This window comes from Martes martes, assembly GCF_963455335.1.
Source record: "Martes martes genome assembly, chromosome: 6".
NCBI lineage: Eukaryota > Metazoa > Chordata > Mammalia > Carnivora > Mustelidae > Martes > Martes martes.
In genome coordinates this window covers 110,423,910-110,444,679 of record NC_137893.1, presented here as the reverse complement: position 1 = coordinate 110,444,679, position 20,770 = coordinate 110,423,910, and the positions used below count along the sequence as shown (strand labels likewise).

At 38.8% G+C, this 20,770-nt stretch overlaps 1 protein-coding gene across 1 annotated transcript in view; it reads left to right on the top strand.

The window, feature by feature from the left end:
- Positions 1–559: 559 nt before the first annotated feature.
- The window catches only part of LMBRD1 (LMBR1 domain containing 1), a 138,356-nt gene continuing 118,145 nt past the window's right edge, over positions 560–20,770 (top strand). The window contains exons 1-3 of the mRNA XM_080805171.1: positions 560–803; positions 7,488–7,664; positions 18,227–18,287. Of these exons, the coding sequence (XP_080661297.1) occupies positions 720–803; positions 7,488–7,664; positions 18,227–18,287 (322 nt within the window). The 5' untranslated portion in view covers positions 560–719. The remainder of the gene's footprint in view (positions 804–7,487; positions 7,665–18,226; positions 18,288–20,770) is intronic.

Below are 20,770 nucleotides of genomic sequence, written 5' to 3'. Positions count from 1 at the left end.
CTATCTATGCCGTTGCCTCATTACGGCCTACCGCACAGTTTTGTTAATTTATGAATATTAGAAAGCCTGCAATTTCACCATGAATATGTTCACAAAGGCATTACTGAAATTCACAGGTATGTATAGCGCTAAGTAAAAAGGCTACAACATGATGTGCTAAGGCAACGTCCAGCCAAATAGTTACCCAGGCTGGGCCCCAATGCCAGCAAATTAGAAAGTCATTTGGTTTTTCTTCAGATGTCCATTCCTGCAACCTAGTGAGCTCTGCAACTACATGGCCCATTCTGTCTTAAACATCAGGGCTGAACTTCCCTTCCAGGAGGAAGTCAAAACTCCTTAATGTTGGCTTAAATTTCTAGAAAAACCCAATCCAGGCCCTTGTGGAGTCCACTCACTTTCCAGTTCATCAGCTTAGTACGAAGCAACTATTCCAACGAGGTTGCTGTACTGTAAAAACCACCACCCTCGCAGAGCGCCTTCGCATCACCTCCGGAGCAGGCGGCGCGGTGACGTCACGGCGTCGCGGGCGCGCCCCGCCCCTGCTCGGCTCATCGCCAGGGGACGCTCGAGGGCTGGGTCTCCTTGGCAACTACTTGCTCCGCCCCCTCAGGCCCTTTAACCTTTAGGGTGCACGGGCGCTGAGGCCTTCGCACTCTTTCCCCTTTCCCCCTCCCCTTTCCCTACCCCCTTTGCCCAAGGAGTCAGGGCCGGAAGGGAAGATGGCGGCGGCGGCGGCGGCGCCTGGTGGCGCGGCTTCGGCGGAGCTGGTGATCGGCTGGTGCATATTCGGCCTCTTACTACTGGTAGGGGAGGTGCTCGTAGTTTTCCCAGTGTTTGGACTGGTGGAGGAGAGGGAGGGGCCGGCCCTGTAGCTGGCCTTTCCGGGCCCGGGAGACCCTCCTCATTCCGCCCCGCCCCCGTTTTAGTTTGGACTGTGGCGGAGGGGCGCGGGGGGGTGGGGGGGGCGCGCTCCTCTGTTCCGGGGCGGGGGCTGCCCTGAGAGTGGGGAAGGGAGGCACTGATTCACTGATTTCCGGCCGCCTTTCCTGTCTTTTCCCTGATGACGTCTAATGTTGCAGGTTTCCGTTCTCGAAACTCTTGGCCTTATCCCTGACCAGGGCACCGGGACGGGTGGAGTTTGGGGACGGTGGAGACCCTGGGGCTTGAGAAGGGAGAAGTGGCCTCTAGTTCCCACGTGAGACGTGAGCTCGAGGTGTGGGGCAGCAGCGCCTGATCTTTGCAAGTTCAGTAGCCGCTGGCCTTAAGCTGGAGGGGGGCCTCTTTGCTTCTTTAAATGGGTTTTGTCCGTGTTCATTACCCCGGGGTTGTTGAGTCTCCAACCTTCTTTACCCATTGTGCGATTCTGCCTTGATGACGTGAGGTGTTCTGACTTCCAGGTTTCACACTCCTTTCGAGTCTTTGATGGATGTAAAAATTTATGCAGGGGAGATCTGTAACCCTCTTCACTGCCAGTATCAGGGTGTATATGCTACAGCCTTTCAGAACTCAGGTGCTTTCTTTCCCTACCATCTTAATTCTGTTTATCTAGTGATCAAAACGTGGGCCTCAGTAGCCCCAATGGCCTAGTTTTTACTTGCTTGTTTCATATTAAAACCCTTGGATTTATTTTATTTGGGGTTCAACTTATTTCTTTCCATACCCCTCCCCATTCTCACTCTCTTTCTTCATTGTCTTTATCCTGTCCTGTTGTAGCATTGTGACCCAGAGTATTTTGCTGCTTTGCATTACTAAAACAAACAAACAAACAAACAAACAAACAAAAAAACAGAATCAACTGCCAAACCCACTAATTTCAGTTTTGGAAATCAAGGCTTGTATTTGTTAGATTCCACTGCAGTGTCTGCAACCTAGGTAGTAAGTGGTGTGTTTTGCTGGTAAATGTTTCAGCAGAAACTTTCCCCCCCACCAAAAAAAAAAAAAAAAAAAAAAGCGTGAAAATTTCTGGGAAGTTATCTCTTCCTACCTTCACTCTCCCAGAAAATAATACTGCCTTTACATTGCAGCATACTTTACTCCTCTTGGTGGAAAAATGGAAACAGTAAAGGGTGGCTGGCCTTGGTCCCCAAAGCCCATCCAGTCCTGTACTTGAGGAGTTCACTTTTCAGGCCATTATATTCAGTTGGTTTAGGAAAAAACAAATGAGTATGTAATGAGTATCAAAGTCTAGTGGGAGTATCTTGGCAGTTATCAGTTAATAAATGTTTATGTCTGTGAGTTGTGCTATAAATTGTGGGAGGATGGAAACAAAATGGCCTTTAAGAGAGCCTGAGGATAATGGGAAAACAAAAATTACTTTTTTTTTTAAGACTTATTTATTTAATTATTTGGTTGGGGGCAGAGCGCAGAGGGAGATGGAGAGAGAAACTCCAAGAAGACTTCCCGCGGAGTTTGGGAGTATGGATCCCCATGCCCTGCTAGATCCCATGACCCTGAAATCATGAAATTACAACCATAGCTGAAACCAAGAGTGGGCGAGACGCTTAACTGACTATGCCACCCAAGCACCCTGAGAACAAAAAAAATTCTTAAAACAGGTATTTTAAGTACTGAAAACCAAAGTATGATTTTATAAATGAGCTAGGACTTCAGAAAATAGAGAGCAATGTTGGAAGGAAGTGGAGTTGAGGTACACTTTGGATAGATGAAGAAGGGAAGGTACTGAAGTTGGTGATAGTATAGAAGGAAAAGAGAAAATGAAAAGGGAATTAAGGAGTTTGAAACTAGATGTTGGAGCAGAAAAAATTAGTAATAAGGGCTACTTAATTTTCTGCCAATTTCTTTAATTCCTGGCTTATTAGAAGAGCGCTAGATTCTCATGTCTGCTTGTATATTCAGTTTTTTGAGTGTTTTGGTTGAAGTAAATGAAAAATATCCTATGTTAGTGGTATGTATTTGGAAGCAGAGGAGTATTTTTTAGGTAACTGTGGATGTTGTTAAGTACTGCACCAAAACTCAGTAACTGGAAGCTTTCTAAAAGGTTAGTTGAAACAATGGAATCTGAAACCCTATCATTAAACTTTTCATTCTGTTATGTTAAAATTTGTTGGTCCATGTTGCACTTTGGATCTTTTGCCCATGCATGTTTTATAACATGAGGCATTGATTATTTAGAAAATCTGGTTCACTGAGTTATGCAGATATTCCAAATATGGATATATTTCATTACATAATAACAAAATATCCCATTCATTATATTACTGATCTTGTCAGAAGAAATACCCCAGAAATAAGTATTGAGAAACTGTCAGCCTTGCCATCATGGATACAAGTTTTCCAAAATTCTGAGTTTCATTGAAAGGTTGAATTTTATCATTGGGAACAGATACTGTCAGTTGTTTTTTGTGAAGTGATAGGTTCCTGTTGTTCATTTCAACAAAATATGCCAGATATCCAAGTCTGAATAACCATAATCACTTGTACTTACATAATTACTTGTACTTACAAGTGATATTCCTTGAATAGAATGTCTTATGTGGCTTTGGTAGTGCTTTTCCTGGAGACAGCCATCACACCTTGATGTGCAGCAGGAGAACTCCAATGCATACTTCACCATTTCCCCCATGGAGTATTGAAAAGATTCAAGGGTTGAAGTTCAATAAAGTTAATTTTTACTGCTTCATTAATATCAGTCTTAAGTCGTGTGTGTATGTATGTGGTGGTGAAGTATATAAATAACTACTGGCACAATTTGGTGCCATTGTCTTGATTCATGCTTAATTTGTCAGCAGTTTTACCACTGACTTATGCAGCATGAGTGCAGGTGTCATCATAATGAAAAAGGCAAATGACTTTTTAGTATTATGAGCATCATTTTCAATTTGTAAATCCCCGGAAAAGGTTCTGGGAATGCTAGGGGTTGGAGGACTTCACACTTTGAGAACTGCTGCCAGTAATCTACTAAAGAATCAGAACACTAAGATTGGCTACTTGAATGATCCTGGGCAAACAGAGTGGACTATACAGTGTCTTCTGCCACATGGGAAATGGTTAGGTTTGGTCCTCCAGTTCTATAATCTAACTTTGTTTCTTTTACGAAATCTAAGGGTTCCTTCCTAAGTCCCCTAATTACATTCCCCTCAGTTACATTCCTTTTGCTATGTAAGACAGAGTCTTCATTACTGTAAAGCAAGTTTATTCTTGTTACTTAAAGTGATCATCACTTGGGAACTTGTTAGAAATAGTAAATATAAGACCCTAGCCTCCCTGAATCAGAATCTGCAGTTTAACAAGATCCCAGGCAGTATATATGCTCATTAGTTTAAGAAACATCTATTCTCATTCCTACCTCTGCCCTAGTCGTCAACCTTGACTGCTCATCAAAACCAACTAGGGAGTTTTTAAAAATCCTGATACGCAGGCCAGTTAAATTAAAATTTTGTGGGAGGGGCTGGGGCTTGCTCTAAACCTTTCTTTATGATTGTTAGCAAAATTACATATTTCTTTCATGAAATGCTCCTAAGATGTTCTTTCATATGACGTTTGGTTCATATATATGAACATATGCAATTTATATGACAGTTGCTATTTGGGAAGCAGTTACTGTGGCCAGGCACTGTGCTATAAATTCTTTATATCTTATTTAATACTTATAACCTGCTATGAAGTATTCTTATTACTATTTTATAGATGATGACATTTGTTTTATTTTATGATACAGTAACTACTGATAGATTTAACACATAAACAGAAAGCTGTTTGGGGTTCTCGGTTTTAAAAATATAAGGGGATCGTGAGACCAAAAAGTTCAGGATCCTTTGGCTTAACTATTTTGGCTGGTTGCCCTTTCCCTGCTTGTCTGCCTGGTATTGGCAAACAGCTTCTTCTGCAGTAATACCTATCACTTTAAACTTTGTAAAAGTGCAGATCTTTTTGAAATTCATCAAAAAAAAATTATTGAATACATTGTGTCAGGTTCTGCTAAGGATAGAATGATTAAGCTCAGCTTCCAGTGGCTTCAGAATAATTTGAGGAATGTCTTAAATATTTGTGAATTCATTAAAAAAACAAGTCCATTAAAATATTAATATAAATTTATGAGAAAATAACTTTCCCAAACAAAAATAAATTAGTAAGTAGAAAGAAGTTGAACCTAAGTCTTTTTTCTTCCGACATCCAGGTTCCAAAGCCTACAGTCTGTTCTTACTTTACTTTTTCCTGCTGTTCTGACACCAGCTGAAATGTTAGTAATATGAAGGAATTACATGAAACAAATTGGATAGATTTAAAATACATTATCTTTTTTTTTTTTTTTTTAAAGATTTATTTACTTGACAGACAGAGATCACAAGTAGGCAGAGAGGCAGGCGGAGACAGAGAGAGAGGAGGAAGCAGGCTCTCTGCTGAGCAGAGAGCCCGATGCGGGGCTTGATTCCAGGATCCTGAGATCATGACCTGAGCCAAAGGCAGAGGCTTTAACCCACTGAGCCACCCAGGTGCCCCTAAAATACATTATCTTAAGTGAAGGAAGCTATATAGGAAGACTCAGAAGATGATACGCTATATAAGTACATTATGACATTCTGGAAAAGGCAGAAGTTATAGGGACAGATGATAGTGGTCATCAAGGGTGGAGAGTAGAGAGAAGGGTTAACTACACAGGGGCAAAGGGGATTTTTCTGTGGTGGTGGAACTGTTCTTATATCTTGATTGTGGTAGGGGAATTTGGAAGCTGTGAAACAAATTAGCTGCTGTTGTTAGTTGCTCCTGAACTAGGATACCCACAAAGGAAGTAACTGAATCTGTTCAAGAGTGAAAGGACTAAACAATGCTTTTGTCTCAGAGCTCTTAATAGAGTTTATTTAAAGCAATGTTCTCTCTTATGGCTAAGTAATATTCCATTGTCATTTGCCACAACATGGATGAACCTGGGGCATGAAATAAGTCAGAAAGAAAGACAAATACCATATGAGTTCACTTGCAAATGGGATATAAAAAGCAAAACAAAAAACCAGAAACAGACCCATAAATACAGAGAACAAACTGTAGGCTGCCGGAGGGGGGGGGATGAACAAAATGGGGGAAGGGGAGTGGGAGGTACAGGCTTCCAGTTATGGAATGAGTAAGTCCTGAGGATGAAAGGTACAGCATGGGAGTCAGTGATACTGTAGTAATGTGTGGTGACAGTAGCTACACATGTGAGCATGGCATAGGGAGTAGAATTGTGGAATCACTATGTTGTAGGCTTGAAACTAATGTAACATTGTGTGTAAACTATACTTCAAAAAAATGGGAAACAAATAGCGGTGGTTCTCAAGTTTGGCTCAGATTGGAATCCTCAGGCTTTTTTAGTTTTACTTTTTATATATTTAAGATTTTATTTATTTGAGAGAGAGAGAGAACATGAGCAGGGGTGGTGGGGGGTGGCGACAGGGGGAGAAGTAGACTCCCCGCTGAGCAGGGAGCCCAACATCGGGCTAGATCCCAGAACCCAGGATCATGACTTGAGCCTAAGGCAGTCGCTTAACTGACTGAGCCACCTCAGGCTTTTAAAGTGCTGTTGCTTGGAGGAGTTTCACTCTGAATTGGTTTGTGGGGATGGTGTTAAGGGTATTTAAAAACTGCTGAGGTGATTGTTACACAACCTAGGCTGAGAATCACTGATTAGTACCTATCTGCAATTCCCTAAATTTGAGTAGAGCAGAGCTTTTTAAAATGTAGTTCCTGGACCAGTAGCAGCCTTACCTGGTAAGGCTGTTACAAATACAGATTTTCTGGGCCTGCTCCAAACCCCTGAATCTGAAACTGGGTGTGGGTCCCAGCAATCTCTACTATAAGCCCTCCACATGACTCTGATACTCCCTAAAGTTGGAGAATTGCGAGTAAAGTCCTATACTCCGTGCTAGTCATTAGAAAGGCATTGGTAACTATTAAGAGTACCTGGTGGATTAGAGGTTGTCATCCTTAATACCATTAGTGTATTTTTATCACTGGAAAATTTCTTGCAGTGCATGTGTACTTATTTCAGATGTTCACTTTTCTTTAAGGCCCTTTAAAATTTGAATTGTAGTATAATGTGTTAATTGCATGGTGATTATCGGCAGTTAATCTTTAGCTGAATGGTATTCTTAAACTGTCAAAATGGGTCAGAAGTTAATTTCACTTCAAGTTATATTCTGTTAGGTTGGAGAAATCTGTAGGTAAAAACTATTCAAAACTAATTAAAACTATGATGTTGTATGAAAACATTAATGAGGTTCAATGAGGATATATGTAATTGAGCATTGTTATCAATAACTTTTGTGTGTGTATGTGTCTTTGCATCTAAGTGAAGTTGTGCTGCTTTCATGAAATGGGCTTTGAAAATTATAAATCTCGCACCAGTTTATAAGAGGTAGTACACCTTCCTTACATATCTAAAAGAACCTTCATTTGACAGTTTCCCATTGGAAACTTTCAAACACATACTATCCTCTGTGTAAGAGAATACATAGGGCAGTAACAAAACATTTCTTTTTGTTCTCTTTCAGGCTATTTTGGCATTCTGTTGGATATATGTTCGTAAATACCAAAGTCAGCGGGAAAGTGAAGTTGTCTCCACCATTACAGCAATTTTTTCTCTGGCGATTGCACTTATCACATCAGCACTTCTACCAGTGGATATATTTTTGGTTTCTTACATGAAAAATCAAAATGGTACATTTAAGGTAATTTGTGATTTTTTTCCCCCTTTCAAGTTCTTGGCAATTAAGTGTTTAAGTTTAGCAGTCCAGTATATATTGTGCTTTTATTGTTGTCTCCAGGGAACAAATGCAAGTGGAAATGCAGCATAGAAACTGAGAATGGGATAACCATCATGGAAGACTAGAAACAAACTGTTAACTGACTTAAGAACTATTAATTCACCAACCCTCCAAATGTGAAGAATCCCTTTTGTTGATCTGAAAATATATTAAGTAATTGCAATAGTTTATTTTTGTGTCTCTCATAGCGCCCTTGAAGTTTGAGTTGATTTACATTAATGCAGTAAAATAAATAATTTAGCAGGGCTTTTGTTAGTGGTGGATCAAACTCTCAATCTGTTTCATATTGAGTACTTTGAGTCAGTATGCTATGCAGAAAAGACCACTTAGCTAGCTGGGAGTTATAAGATGTGACTTCTCGTCTTGACTCTTTACTATCTAGGCTGCATCTTTGGCTAAATTAGTTAAGTTTTCTGGACTTCAGGTTTTTCATTTTTAAAATGATGTTGAACTGGAAGGTTTCTGTGTTCCCTTTCAATTAACATATTTTTAAGTTTCTTTTTTGGGGGGGTTTCCTTTTTTTATTTAAATTCAATTAACATATAGTGCATTAGTTTCAGAGATAGAGTTCAGTGATTTCATCACTTGCATAGAGCACCCAGTGCTCCTTATATCATGTGCCCTTCTTAATGCCCATCACCCAGCTACCCCATCTGTCTACCCCCCTCCTCTCCAACAGCCCTCAGTTTGTTTCCTATGCTTAAGAGTCTCTTATGGTTTATCTCCCTCTCTGATTTCATCTTGTTTTATTTTTCCCAGGCTTGTTTCTTTTACTAACCAAAGTCATACCATGTGTATTGTTCTTTGATGTGCTTGTTGCAGATGTTCTCAGCCTAGCACACTCCTTTTATCCATCATACATTCCACATAAGTAGTGCCACTGTTTTGGGTTGCTTCATTCTGCTGTTATAATTATGCCCTCTTTTGTGCACAGACTTGAGCACAGGGACTGAAATCTGAGGGGAAGAGTGCCAGTTTGAGTGCTTGGCAATGTGAGGTGAAGGTATGCTGACTTGGCATTGATCAGGTGGCAGGCCGTGCATGCTGACTTGGGCAGGAGGGCGGCTGGACTGTGAATTTGGGAACCACAGGCTGATGGCATTGTGTATGACAGAGACGAGGCTCGTTTTGCTTTACTTTTGTTTGTCTGGGAAACTCTCTCCTTCTATTCTAAATGAAAGCCTTCCTGGATAGAGTATTCTTGGCTGTAGATTTTTACCTTTTAGAACTTGGAATTTATCATGCTGCTTCCTTTTGGCCTGCAGAGTTTCTGCAGAAAAACCCACTGATAGCCATATGGGGTTTCCCTTGTATGTCACTGCTTTCCTTTCTCTTGCTGTTTTGAAAATTCTCTTTGTCACTACTTTTAGCCATCTTACTTACTTTGTGTCTTGGTGCAGAACTCTTTGGGTTGGTTTTGTTGGGGACTTCCCAGATCTGGATTTCTCTTTCCTTCCCCAGATTCAGAAAGTTTTCAGCTGTTATTTCTTCACAAAATCTTCTGCCCCCTTTTCTTGCTTTTCACCTTCTGGGATCCCTATCTTGCAACTGTTAATGCTTGACAGTGTTGCTGAGTTCCCTGGGTCTATTCTCATTTTGTGTATTTTTTTCCCCCTTCCCATCTGCTTAGCTTGATTACTTTCCATTATTCTATTGTCCTCCAGGTGGTTGCTGTTCTTCTACTTCCTCTTGTTTGCTATTTATTCCAGGTGGTCTATTTTTATTTCCATTTAGTGAGTCCCATAACTCTTATTGGTTCTTTTTTACGTCTGCTGTCTCTTAGTAGAGGATCTTATGGAGGTTCTGCACACCTTTCTCAATTCTAGCGAGTATCTTTATGAGCATTACTTTAAATTCACTATCAGACATATTACTCATCTCCATTTCACTTAGGTCTCTTGCTCTTATTTTGTTCCACTCTTTAATTTGGGACACATTCCTCTGTCTTCTCATTTTGTCTATTGCTGTCTCTGTTTCTGTGTTTTGGGAAAGTTAGCTACGTCTCCCGCACTTGAGAGTAGTGGCTTCATGAAGAAGAGGTTCTGCAGCGTAATGTCTCCTTTTCACCAGAAAATGGTACTTCAGGGGTATCTCTGATGTGTGTACAGGGATGTCCTACTGTTGTGGTGGAGCTGTGTTTGCCTTCAGTTCAGCCTGCAATGGCTCTGCCTATTGTGGGCAGAGTCTGGTGCCTGTTGTGTTAGTGGTCCAGTCTGGGGCTGCCTTGGGCTTGAATTGAGTAAGACCAGGCATTTACCATAGATGAAGTAGCACCAAACTGCAGGCACTTTCCCTGTGTTGTCTTCCCCCCACCCCCCCCCTCCCACCCCAGGGAAGCTTTTGTTGGTGGGCGGGGCCTGCAGTTAGACCAGCTGCCTGCCCCCAGCCCACTGTTGGGCTGATAGTCAGACTGGTGTGTGGTTATCCTCCCCTCTCCCTGGAGCAGGACTCACTTTGGGGTGGTGCCGACCGTTGTCTGGACTGTGCACACACTGCTAAGCTTGTGGCACTGCTTTGAGGAGATCTTGCCAAGAGCTATCAGAGGGGGTGGATCTGCTTCACTGTGGCCTCTTGTCTATGTCAGGCTGCAGAGAGTCTGTTCTACCAGTTTTCCGGTTACTTTCTGGGTTATTTACGCTCATGTGGGTGTTCTCTAGATGGCTATGTGGCAAGAGGTGAGTGCAGGGTCCTCCTACTCCACCATCTTCCCAGCAGCCATTTTTAAGTTTCTTAATAGCTTAAGTTGCTTTTTTTAAATAAGATTTTATTTATTTATTTGAGAGAGACAGTGAGAGAGAGCATGAGAGAGGAGAATGTCAGAGGCAGAAGCAGACTCCCCATGAAGCAGGGAGCCTAATGCGGGACTCGATCTGGGTGCTCCGGGATCATGACCTGAGCTGAAGGCAGTTGCTTAACTAACTGGGCCACCCAGGCGCCCAACAGCTTAAGTTTCTTGATGGAGGAACTGTGTCTTATTTATTGATATATCCCAGGTGTTTAGCACAGAGTAGATGCTTAAATACTTGAATGAAATATTATTTCAGATGGCTCAGTGTTGCATGCTTCTAAAATAAGTTCCTGAATTGAGCCAGTTGGACTTAAATAATTTTTTTTTTAAGATTTTATTTATTTATCTGGCAGAGATCACAAGTAGGCAGAGAGGTAGGCAGAGAGAGGGAGAGAGGGGGAAGCAGGCTCCCAGCTGAGTAGGGAGCCCGATGCGGGGCTTGATCCCAGGACCCTGGCATCATGACCTGAGCTGAAGGCAGAGGCTTTAACCCACTGAGCCACCCAGATGCCCCTGGACTTAAAAAATTTGAAAACATTTTTGTAGTTAGGTTTAGATATATTATGATTGCTGTGAAAACTAGTTATTAACTGTAGGTTACTTATTTATTTATTTATTTATTTTTAAAAGATTTTATTTATTAGAGAGAGAGTGCACACACCTTCACTTTCTGGGAGCATGAGCAGTGGGGGGACAGAGGGAAAGGGGAGTGAACAAACTGACCCACTGAACACACAGCCTGAAATGCCAGGCTCAATCCCAGGATCCTGAGATCATGACCTGAGCCCAAGTCAGGTGCTTACCCAATTTAGCCACCCAGGCACCCCAGTCAACTCATTTATTTAGCAAGTATTAATTGAGCACTTAGCATGTGCCAAGTGCTATATGAAGATAATAATTAACATCTGTTGAATATTTACTGTGTCAGATCCTGTTCTCAATGGTTAATAATATATTACCACTCTTTAACCTCCCAAACAACCCTGTGAGGTATACTATTATCCATGTTTTTATGGACAAGAAACCAAAGTCTGGAGAGGTAAAGTAACCTGTTTAAGGTCATACAGCCAGTAGGTGCTGTAGCCAAGATTTGAAACTCTGCAATCTGGCTTCAGAGCTCTTTGTTCATTAGATTATATATATATGTTCTCAGTGGGTACTATAAAGTACAGAGATAGATAGATCTGATATAGAAGTTGTATTATCCCTTATATAATTATTGATTGAATAGGAGATTTCTTAGTTTTGAATTTATAATATTTGGTTTGTTTAGATTTTGTAGGGGAATATGTTTTCTTGAAATTTCTAAGTATTTTCATGAAATTTTGAACTTTCTCTTAGATTATGTAGTTGTTTGGGACTATGCTTAAATTAATAGTCACTGGGTACTAATTTTTGTTTTTTAGTTTGTGAGATGCAGTCTACTTGTTTGAGCAAGAGTTTGAGAATTCACCCACTACGAAAGCAAAACTATTAACCTGTAAAAAATTAGGGCACTTGTTTTATTAAATGTTTCCTAAGAGAAGAAAATGTATAACTGTAGTTAATGTGCTTATTTTATATTTGCTTAATGTAAATGTGGTACCAGTAATTATAAGAGAAAAATGTTAGTTTTTTTCCTCCACTTATTACAGACTTCTTTTTTTGATTATCAGATTATTTATTAATTTTATGTTCTCTTTTTTTTCTGCTTTGCATTTACTTATCTCTATTTTGTTTTATTTTTAGTTACTTTAGAGCTGAGATAATATATCAGTTTTTGCCCCCCAGTACTTTGATGCTTTTTTTCTTGGCATCTTAAAACATTTCTTCCCTTTCTTTCTCTTTGTTTTTTTAGGTGGGAGGCTGGGGGACTAGTGAAATTCATGAGTTTTCATTTGAAGGGCGTGTTTGTTAATACTTAAAAGTAGAACTGAATAGACTAATAATTTGTAGAAAGTATTTTCTCCAAAGAGTTAATGATGACATTTCTTGAGGTGCTTAGTGAAAGAAAGACAAATACAAATATTTAAGAATTAGTTCTTCAGACTTCATACCACAATTGTAAACTTAGCCATATTAGAGTAAAAGTATGCCATAATAGCTTTAACCTATCCTATCCTTCCTTATTACTTAGGAGAAATGTATAAGTTGATAGCTGTTTTCTATAATGAATTACATTTTATCTTAATTTTTGTGATGTGCATTTCTTACTCCTAAATGAATATATGTATTCATTTTATCCATTTTTACCTCCAGTATTTTGAAGTCTTTAAAGGATTGTAGGCTTGTTTATAAGATATAATTATTTGGAAATTGCAGATGTCAGTGATTGTGAATGGAGGGTGCTCAAGCTTTCCTATAACCAGGTAGTAAACAATACTTTTCTATTTTGTCTTAGTTCCCTTCCTTGCTTTCTCTGCCTCCTTATGGCAGGGGTATATTGTAATAATGCATGAGTTGTTTTCCATTTTTTTTTCTCTACACATGGTACTATGAATAATTTTAGCCAGATAATTTGTTTCTAGTTCTTTTACAAAACAAAACAAAAAAAACCTTAAAGAATAGCTGTAAGTGTTTTGTTACAGTGTCTTATATAGTTGACCAATAACTTTGGATAACGATATAACACAAAATGTACCAGTCGCAAAAAAAAATAAAAATTGACATTATCATGAATAAGTATTTTTTATTTTATACAATGTGTAAACATTTAAAAAAAAATTTGTAGTTAAGGTATGGCATTGAAACATTTTGTGTTTTGACACCTAAAATGTTCATATCTAAATCCCCTCCTCCAATGATTAATCTCTCTTCATGGCCTGTTGGTGTTGGATGTCTGGGTTTAACTCTCCAGTATTGCCTCATTTGTACTCTCAAACTGTGTCTTAGAACTTTGTATTCTTCACTGCAGCTTAAATACGTTTATTTGCTTAATATCTATTAAGCATGTAGAATGTACCTGACACCCATGGGTGCAGGAGATTAATAAATGAGGTTGCTGTTTTCATGGAGCTTACATTCTGTGAGATCAGGCCAACAGTAAACAAATAAAACAAGCTGACTTCAGAGCAGTACGTTTTATGAGGAGATGTAATAGATTGCTATGGAAGTCTAAGTTGTGGGTAATTCAGATGGGGCACGGGAAGGCCAAATTGCTGAAACAGCTTACTTGAGATCAGACCTGGATGAGGAAGAACCAGTCTGGTGAAGGTCCAGAGGTGAAAGGGAGAGGGAGCAGCAAACACAGAAGCTTTTAGACAGAGGTGAGTTTGGCCTATTTGGCTGAAGTGTAGTGTTGGAGGTTGCATTTTGGTACCAGCTAAGATCAAGAGGAAGACGGGAGCCAAATTGTTCACGATTTTTAAGTCATGTTAAAAGAGCTGTATTTTGGACAAATTACCTTCAGAGTGCCTATCCTAAATATTCAAGTGGAGGTGTCAAGTAGGGAGTTGGAAGTGGAGTTGAGAGGTGTAGTGAGAGGGGTAGAGAAGTGACTGCTGGTTTTGGTCAGTGGTGACCAAAGAACAAGAAAATAATTTCAGTGGAGCATTAGGGTTGGAGTGGGTTAACTGTGGACAGAGTGATAGGGAATGCTGAAAACTTTTCAAGAACTTCTGTTTTCTAAGGGAGTAAGAAGTGGGGTCAAGGTGGGTATTTTTACTTGAGGTGGTTGTGTGTATATCCCTGTGTTTAGTGAAAGTTACTAGGGTTTGTTTACTTAAGGATTCAGTGGAGTAGGAGAAATTTTTAGAGGGAAGAGAAGATACTATTGCAGGTACAGTGTTTTTGAGAAAGCAAAAGGGTGGAGGTCTTAATGTGAAAGGAGTGACTATAAATAGGAGTATAGGTACTTGGCAGAAGGAAGGACTGACATTTGAATACAGATGGAAGTAGGTTTTAGGTTTGGTAGTAAGTTCCTGTCTTTTGGCTCCAGATTATTTTAGGGACCTTAAAGTCACTGTTTCTTAGACATTGACATTTTGTGCTGGTTCATCTTTGTTGTGGATTTTGTCCTGGGCATCATAGACAGCAGATCTTTGCTTCTACCCACAAGATGCCGCTAGTACACCAACACTCTCCTGACCTCCTGGGGCTCCATTGCCAAATCCCTCTGGGGGACAAAGTCACCCCTGAGTGAAAGCCACTGGTCTAAGGTGAGAATATCAGGTGAAATTGAGGAGAGTTGTATACTTTTGGGTTGGGCTGAACATTTCTAAAAGTCATCTTGAAGAATAGGAAAGGAAATTTTACGTACATGACCCACTGCGTCTGTGTTCTGTGGAATTTTTCTTTCCCTTTCATCTGAAATATTCTTTAATATTCTCTAGTATTCTTTTTCTTCCAACCCTTTGGGTCTTAAATCACTCTAGTTTCTTTTGGTCTCTACTTTGGGAGGCCGTGGTCTAGAAAATGTATCAAGGGCATAGTGGTTCTCAAAATGTAAAAGGAGGAAGATTTCATAAACTAAGCTCTTTTGACAGTATGTACCTTGGAGGCAAGACAGGGTATAAAAGCCAAATGCACTAATAGTACTTGAATGATGTTGTATATTTTACGCATATTTTTAGGCTTAAAATAGTAATGTTAATATTTTCTTATTACTGTAAGATTTGGTTTAACAAAAAAGAACCTTGCGGGGTAAAAGGTTCTAAGTGTCAGTGAATCTTCGGCTTTAAATAACCTACATTCTTTCTTCTTTTAACTTTTTTCTGAGGTTGGGGTCTTGCTTAATTTTAAAGTTTAACTTGAAGTAATTCTCAATGGGTACGTTAATACCTTTTGGGATTATTTTGGAAATTGGAAAGTAGCTTGTGCAGGAATAGGTGAATTATTCTCTGTTTCAAAAAATTGTTAAGATTCAAATTTTTTTTTTTTTTTTTTGACAGAGAGACAGTGAGCACAAGTAGGGGGAGCAGCAGGCAGAGGGAGGGGGAGAAGCAGGTTCCCCCCTGAGCGGTCAGCCTGACGCAGGGCTTGATCCCCAGCACCCCAGGATCATGACCTGACAGACACTTAACGACAGAGCCACCCAGGCGCCTCTCAAAAATCTTTTTAAAATTCCGTTTTGTGCATGTATAGTAACTAAAGAAACTGTTAGGAACTGAAGTTTTGATTATGTACATATCTCTTTGGATACTTGAATCATTGATGAAAAAATTTCCAATTATTGCACAGAAACATCTCTAGTGTTTTGCCATTTCCATGTGGTAAAAGCACTGTTCCTTTTTTTTTTTTTTTTTTTTTGGTATTTGTATGGGTATATGTATGAATGTTATATTTTTTAGGCAAAAATTGCATGTGTTGAAACTCTTAGTTGTAGTTTATTCTGTGGCTCCCCCCCTCCCCACTCAAAAGTACTTCATGGATATCTACATATACCAGTTTATACAGATTTCATTGTTTTTAATGTCTATACAGTTTCTCCTCAGACATTTAGATTGTTTCTAGTTATTACTGTTTCTTAATTTCTTTTTAAAAAAACGCTGCACTGAATATTGTTGGGTCAGGAACAAAGGGTACAATAAACATTATTTGGTATAGGCTGGAATTTATGAGGATTAGGGTCAGCAAATGCACAGGTTCTTAAATCCTTGATGATCTGTGATGTTCTGCAGTAAGGTGAGCTTCCCCAAAGTACAGGTGCTTCAGCAGAGGTACCTCTACCTTCTTTGGTTCTCCCTTCTTACACGGCAAGGAGAATGGCCTTACAGATAGGTAAACAGTATGGACTTGGGTGCCAGGTGGTGTGAACTTGGATACAAGGGTTCATGAGGTGCTTGGACATTCCAGTTGCTGAGCACCTAGAGACTTTGGGCCCCTTTAGTCCTGCGAGAAATAGAGATGGGGTGAGCTCCTCCTATTGTATGGGAAGGGGAGGCCCCATTTTGGTAGCTTGTCATGCAACCCAGTAAGAGCTCTTAAGGTCATTCATTAGATGGTACTATTTGTCTTTAAAACTTATCTGTATACTGCTATCTGTCCTGATTTGTGTGACTCTTTTTAGGATTTAGGATTTAGGATCTAGAATGTCTAGATCATAGACAATTTTTCTTGCTGTGTAGGTGTTGACTTTCCCTCTACATTTGCCACTAATAACATGTTTTAAATTTTGCCACTTGGGTAAATGAAAGGTTACTATAATAATAGATTTTCATATTTTATTAATAAAATCTAGTAATGGGGTAAATTCCTCATAGTTGGTCCTTTACAAAAAATTTCCTAGCTCTTGCCTATATGTTCTGCAGATGATTTTGGTGATTAGCGTGTCAAAATACTCTGCCTCTTAGTATATTGGGATTTGGATTGACAGTATATATAGTTTTTATAGATTAATTTGGAGGGATTTGTTACTTACAGTCTTTTCATGTAGAAACATGTGACTTCCCATTTATTTAGTTTTTTTTAATATTCTATAATTTAGTTTTCTTTAAATAGTTAACATAAAGTTTTTATTTAGCCTATTAAGTTTTTTATAATCTTTATTGCTATAGGAAAAATACTATTTTTATTGTACTTTCTCTGTCAAGATTTTGCTTTTGTAGTGCTAAATTTGGATTTTCCACATTTTTGTTCTTTTAGGAATTTGTCAGTAAGAAATTCATAGATGTTCCTTGCTTAGTTTTTTACAGGTGAAAAAAAAAGAAAAAACCAGTTATTTTAGGAGATTGAAATTATATTATATATAATATATAATATATATATTATATTATATTATATTATATTATATTATATTGTAAAAGCACTTCCTTAAGTGCCAGTGTAGTGAGATGTTGATACCGACTTGAGCTCTTAAAGTGTTTATAGGAAAGAGATGACCTGGATACTAATACTTAATAGCAGTAGTCACTTAGACTCTCCAGGTTTAATTTTTCATATGCATAAAGTTTAGGACATTTGACAAAAAGACTTGCCATTATAACCTGAGTTCTGATTCATTAGTGTACAGATATTTTTTCTATTTGACAAGATTAATTTGAATTATATTTTCTATTAAATTACTAATTTAAAGAATACTTGTGTGGGATGAATGCAAAGAAGTTTAGATTGACTGTTCTTTTACGTATTTTTAAAAAATATGTTGTGCTCAAATATTTTCTTTCTAGAATACAAATCATATTTTGCTCTCTGTATAGAAATTCATCACTATTTTCTGTTGCCCTTAGGACAAAGTCCAAAATACTTGGCATGACCCATGAGTCCCTTAAACCTGTGTCCTTCTCTCCCTTGTTCCACCAGCTTTTTCTTACCTTTCTAACAGCTCTAATGAATCTATATTTAACTGCTTGCAGTTTTTTTCATACTTTCCTATGTGTTTCTTCTCTCTTTCATCCTTCCTACTGTTTTTTCTCTGAGGACGACCTTTCTTCCTTCTTTATTCACTTTAGAGTCATTTTGGGAAGCCATCCCTGATCTTCAGGCCAAGTTAGATGCCTCCTGCTTATGAGTTTCTGTAGAACTATATTGTCATCTTATCCCAGCATTTACCTATTGAAATTTGTGTGCTTATTTATCTGTTTTCTCAATTATTGTACGATCTAAGGCATAGATCGTACTTGGTTGAGTTGATGATACACTTATAAGTGACATTCAGTCATATTTTTAAAATTAATTTAATTTAATTTGATTTAAACTTAATCATAATTGCTAAACAAATGGATGTTTCATTAATATTTCTATTGTTTCCTTTTTATCCTAGGACTGGGCCAATGCTAACGTCAGCAGACAGATCGAGGACACTGTGTTATATGGTTACTACAGTAAGTATTTCAGTTTCATTTCCTATCTGGGCTGCTAACCAAGATGTAGAATTAAGCTGTGTATAAACATTTAATTTTGATATCACACTTGTGATTATTATTTCAATGCCAGGAGTAAGAAATACAGCATTCATTCTCATAATCTGGAAACTTTGAACCTATGTTGCTTCATTTAGGCTCACTTGTAATATGTCTTTTTGGAGTTTCAGTCAGGTTACTTTAAATCTCAAGTGTCTTCCTTTGTTAACAATACCAGTTTCCTATTTGTGCTCTTGATTTTAAAAATCTCGGTTTTCTAGACATTCTTTCTAAGTATTGACACGAGTAAAGTGTACCCCAGGGAGTTTGTAACATCAACTTTATTGTACTATACAGAGCCAGTTTAAGGGATTCTGGTTGATTGGGCCTTCCCTCTCCCTTCCTTCCTGAATGTTCAATTATAAAAGCTTTATAAAAAGCACCTAAGTGTTTCCCAGATTTTCTCTTTGAATTTGCATAAGACTTGTGTTTTTATAAAAGTGTGTAAGTGTGGGGGCTTCTGGGTGGCTCAGTTGGTTAAGCATCAGATTCTTGATTTCAGCTCACATCATGATTTCAGGGTCCTGAGTTTCAGTCATGTCAGGTGTGCACTCAGCAGGGAATCTGCTTGGATTCTCTCTCTCTTTCTTTGCCCCCCTCCCCTGCGTGTATGTGCATTCTCTCTCTCCTTAAAATAAAAATAAGTCTTTAAAAAAGTGTTTAAGTGCTGGGGCACCTGGATGACTCAGTCAGTTGCATCTGCCTTTGGCTCAGGCTGTGATCTTAGGGTCCTGGGATCCAGCCCTGCATCTGGTTCCCTGCTCAGTGGGGAGCCTGCTTCTCCCTCTCCCTCGGTCTGCCCCACCCCCTTTGTGTGCGCTCTCTTACTCACTGTCTCTGAAATAAATAAATAAAATCTTTAAAAAAATGTGTAAGTGAAGGGATGTCATTTTTTCATCAACTAATCAAGATGTTGAATAAGATTTTAGTAGGACACTAAATTGGAAACTGAAAAATACCAGCTTATAGAAGCTTCTTTTGATGGGATAATTTTTTCAAGGGTTTCATTGGATTTTAATTTAGCTGCTTTGGCTCTACCTTTGCCTTTTCTCCTAATCTGAAATCTAAAGACCCATGAAATTCTGTCCCTTTGATGTGTATTTTAGAAATATTTTGTGAGATGTATAAACTACCACAACTGAACCAGGAAGAAATAGATAACCTGAACAGACCCATAACCAGTAAGGAGATTGAAACAGTCATCAAAAATCTCCAAACAAACAAAAGTCCAGGACCAGATGGCTTCCCAGGGGAATTCTACCAAACATTTAAAGAAGAATTAATTCCTATCCTCCTGAAACTGTTCCAAAAAATAGAAATGGAAGGAAAACTTCCAAACTCATTCTATGAGGCCAGCATCACCTTGATCCCAAAACCAGACAAGGATCCCACCAAAAAAGAGAATTACAGACCAATATCCTTGATGAACACAGATGCGAAAATTCTCACCAAAATACTGGCCAATAGGATCCAACAGTACATTAAAAGGATTATTCACCACGACCAAGTGGGATTTATTCCAGGGCTGCAAGGTTGGTTCAACATCCGCAAATCCATCAATGTGATACAATACATTAATAAAAGAAAGAGTAAGAACCATATGATACTCTCAATAGATGCTGAAAAAGCGTTTGACAAAGTGCAGCATCCCTTCCTGATTAAAACTCTTCAAAGTGTAGGGATAGAAGGCACATACCTCAATATTATCAAAGCCATCTATGAAAAACCCACCGCAAATATCATTCTCAATGGAGAAAAACTGAAAGCTTTTCCGCTAAGGTCAGGAACACGGCAGGGATGTCCGTTATCACCACTGCTGTTCAATATAGTACTAGAAGTCCTAGCCTCAGCAATCAGACAACAAAAAGAAATTAAAGGCATCCAAATCGGCAAAGAAGAAGTCAAACTATCACTCTTTGCAGATGATATGATACTATATGTGGAAAACCCAAAAGGTTCCACTCCAAAACTGCTAGAACTTATACAGGAATTCAGTAAAGTGTCAGGATATAAAGTCAATGCACAGAAATCAGTCGCATTTCTTTACACTAACAACAAGACAGAAGAAAGAGAAATTGAGGAGTCAGTCCCATTTACAATCGTACCCAAAACCATAAGATACCTAGGAATAAATCTAACCAAAGAGGCAAAGAATCTATACTCAGAAAACTATAAAGTCCTCATGAAAGAAATTGAGGAAGACACAAAGAAATGGAAAAATATTCCATGCTCATGGATTGGAAGAACAAATATTGTGAAAATGTCTATGCTACCTAAAGCAATCTACACATTTAATGCAATCCCTATCAAAATCCCATCCATTTTTTTTAAAGAAATAGAACAAATAATCCTAAAATTTATATGGAACCAGAAAAGACCTCGAATAGCCAAAGGAATATTGAAAA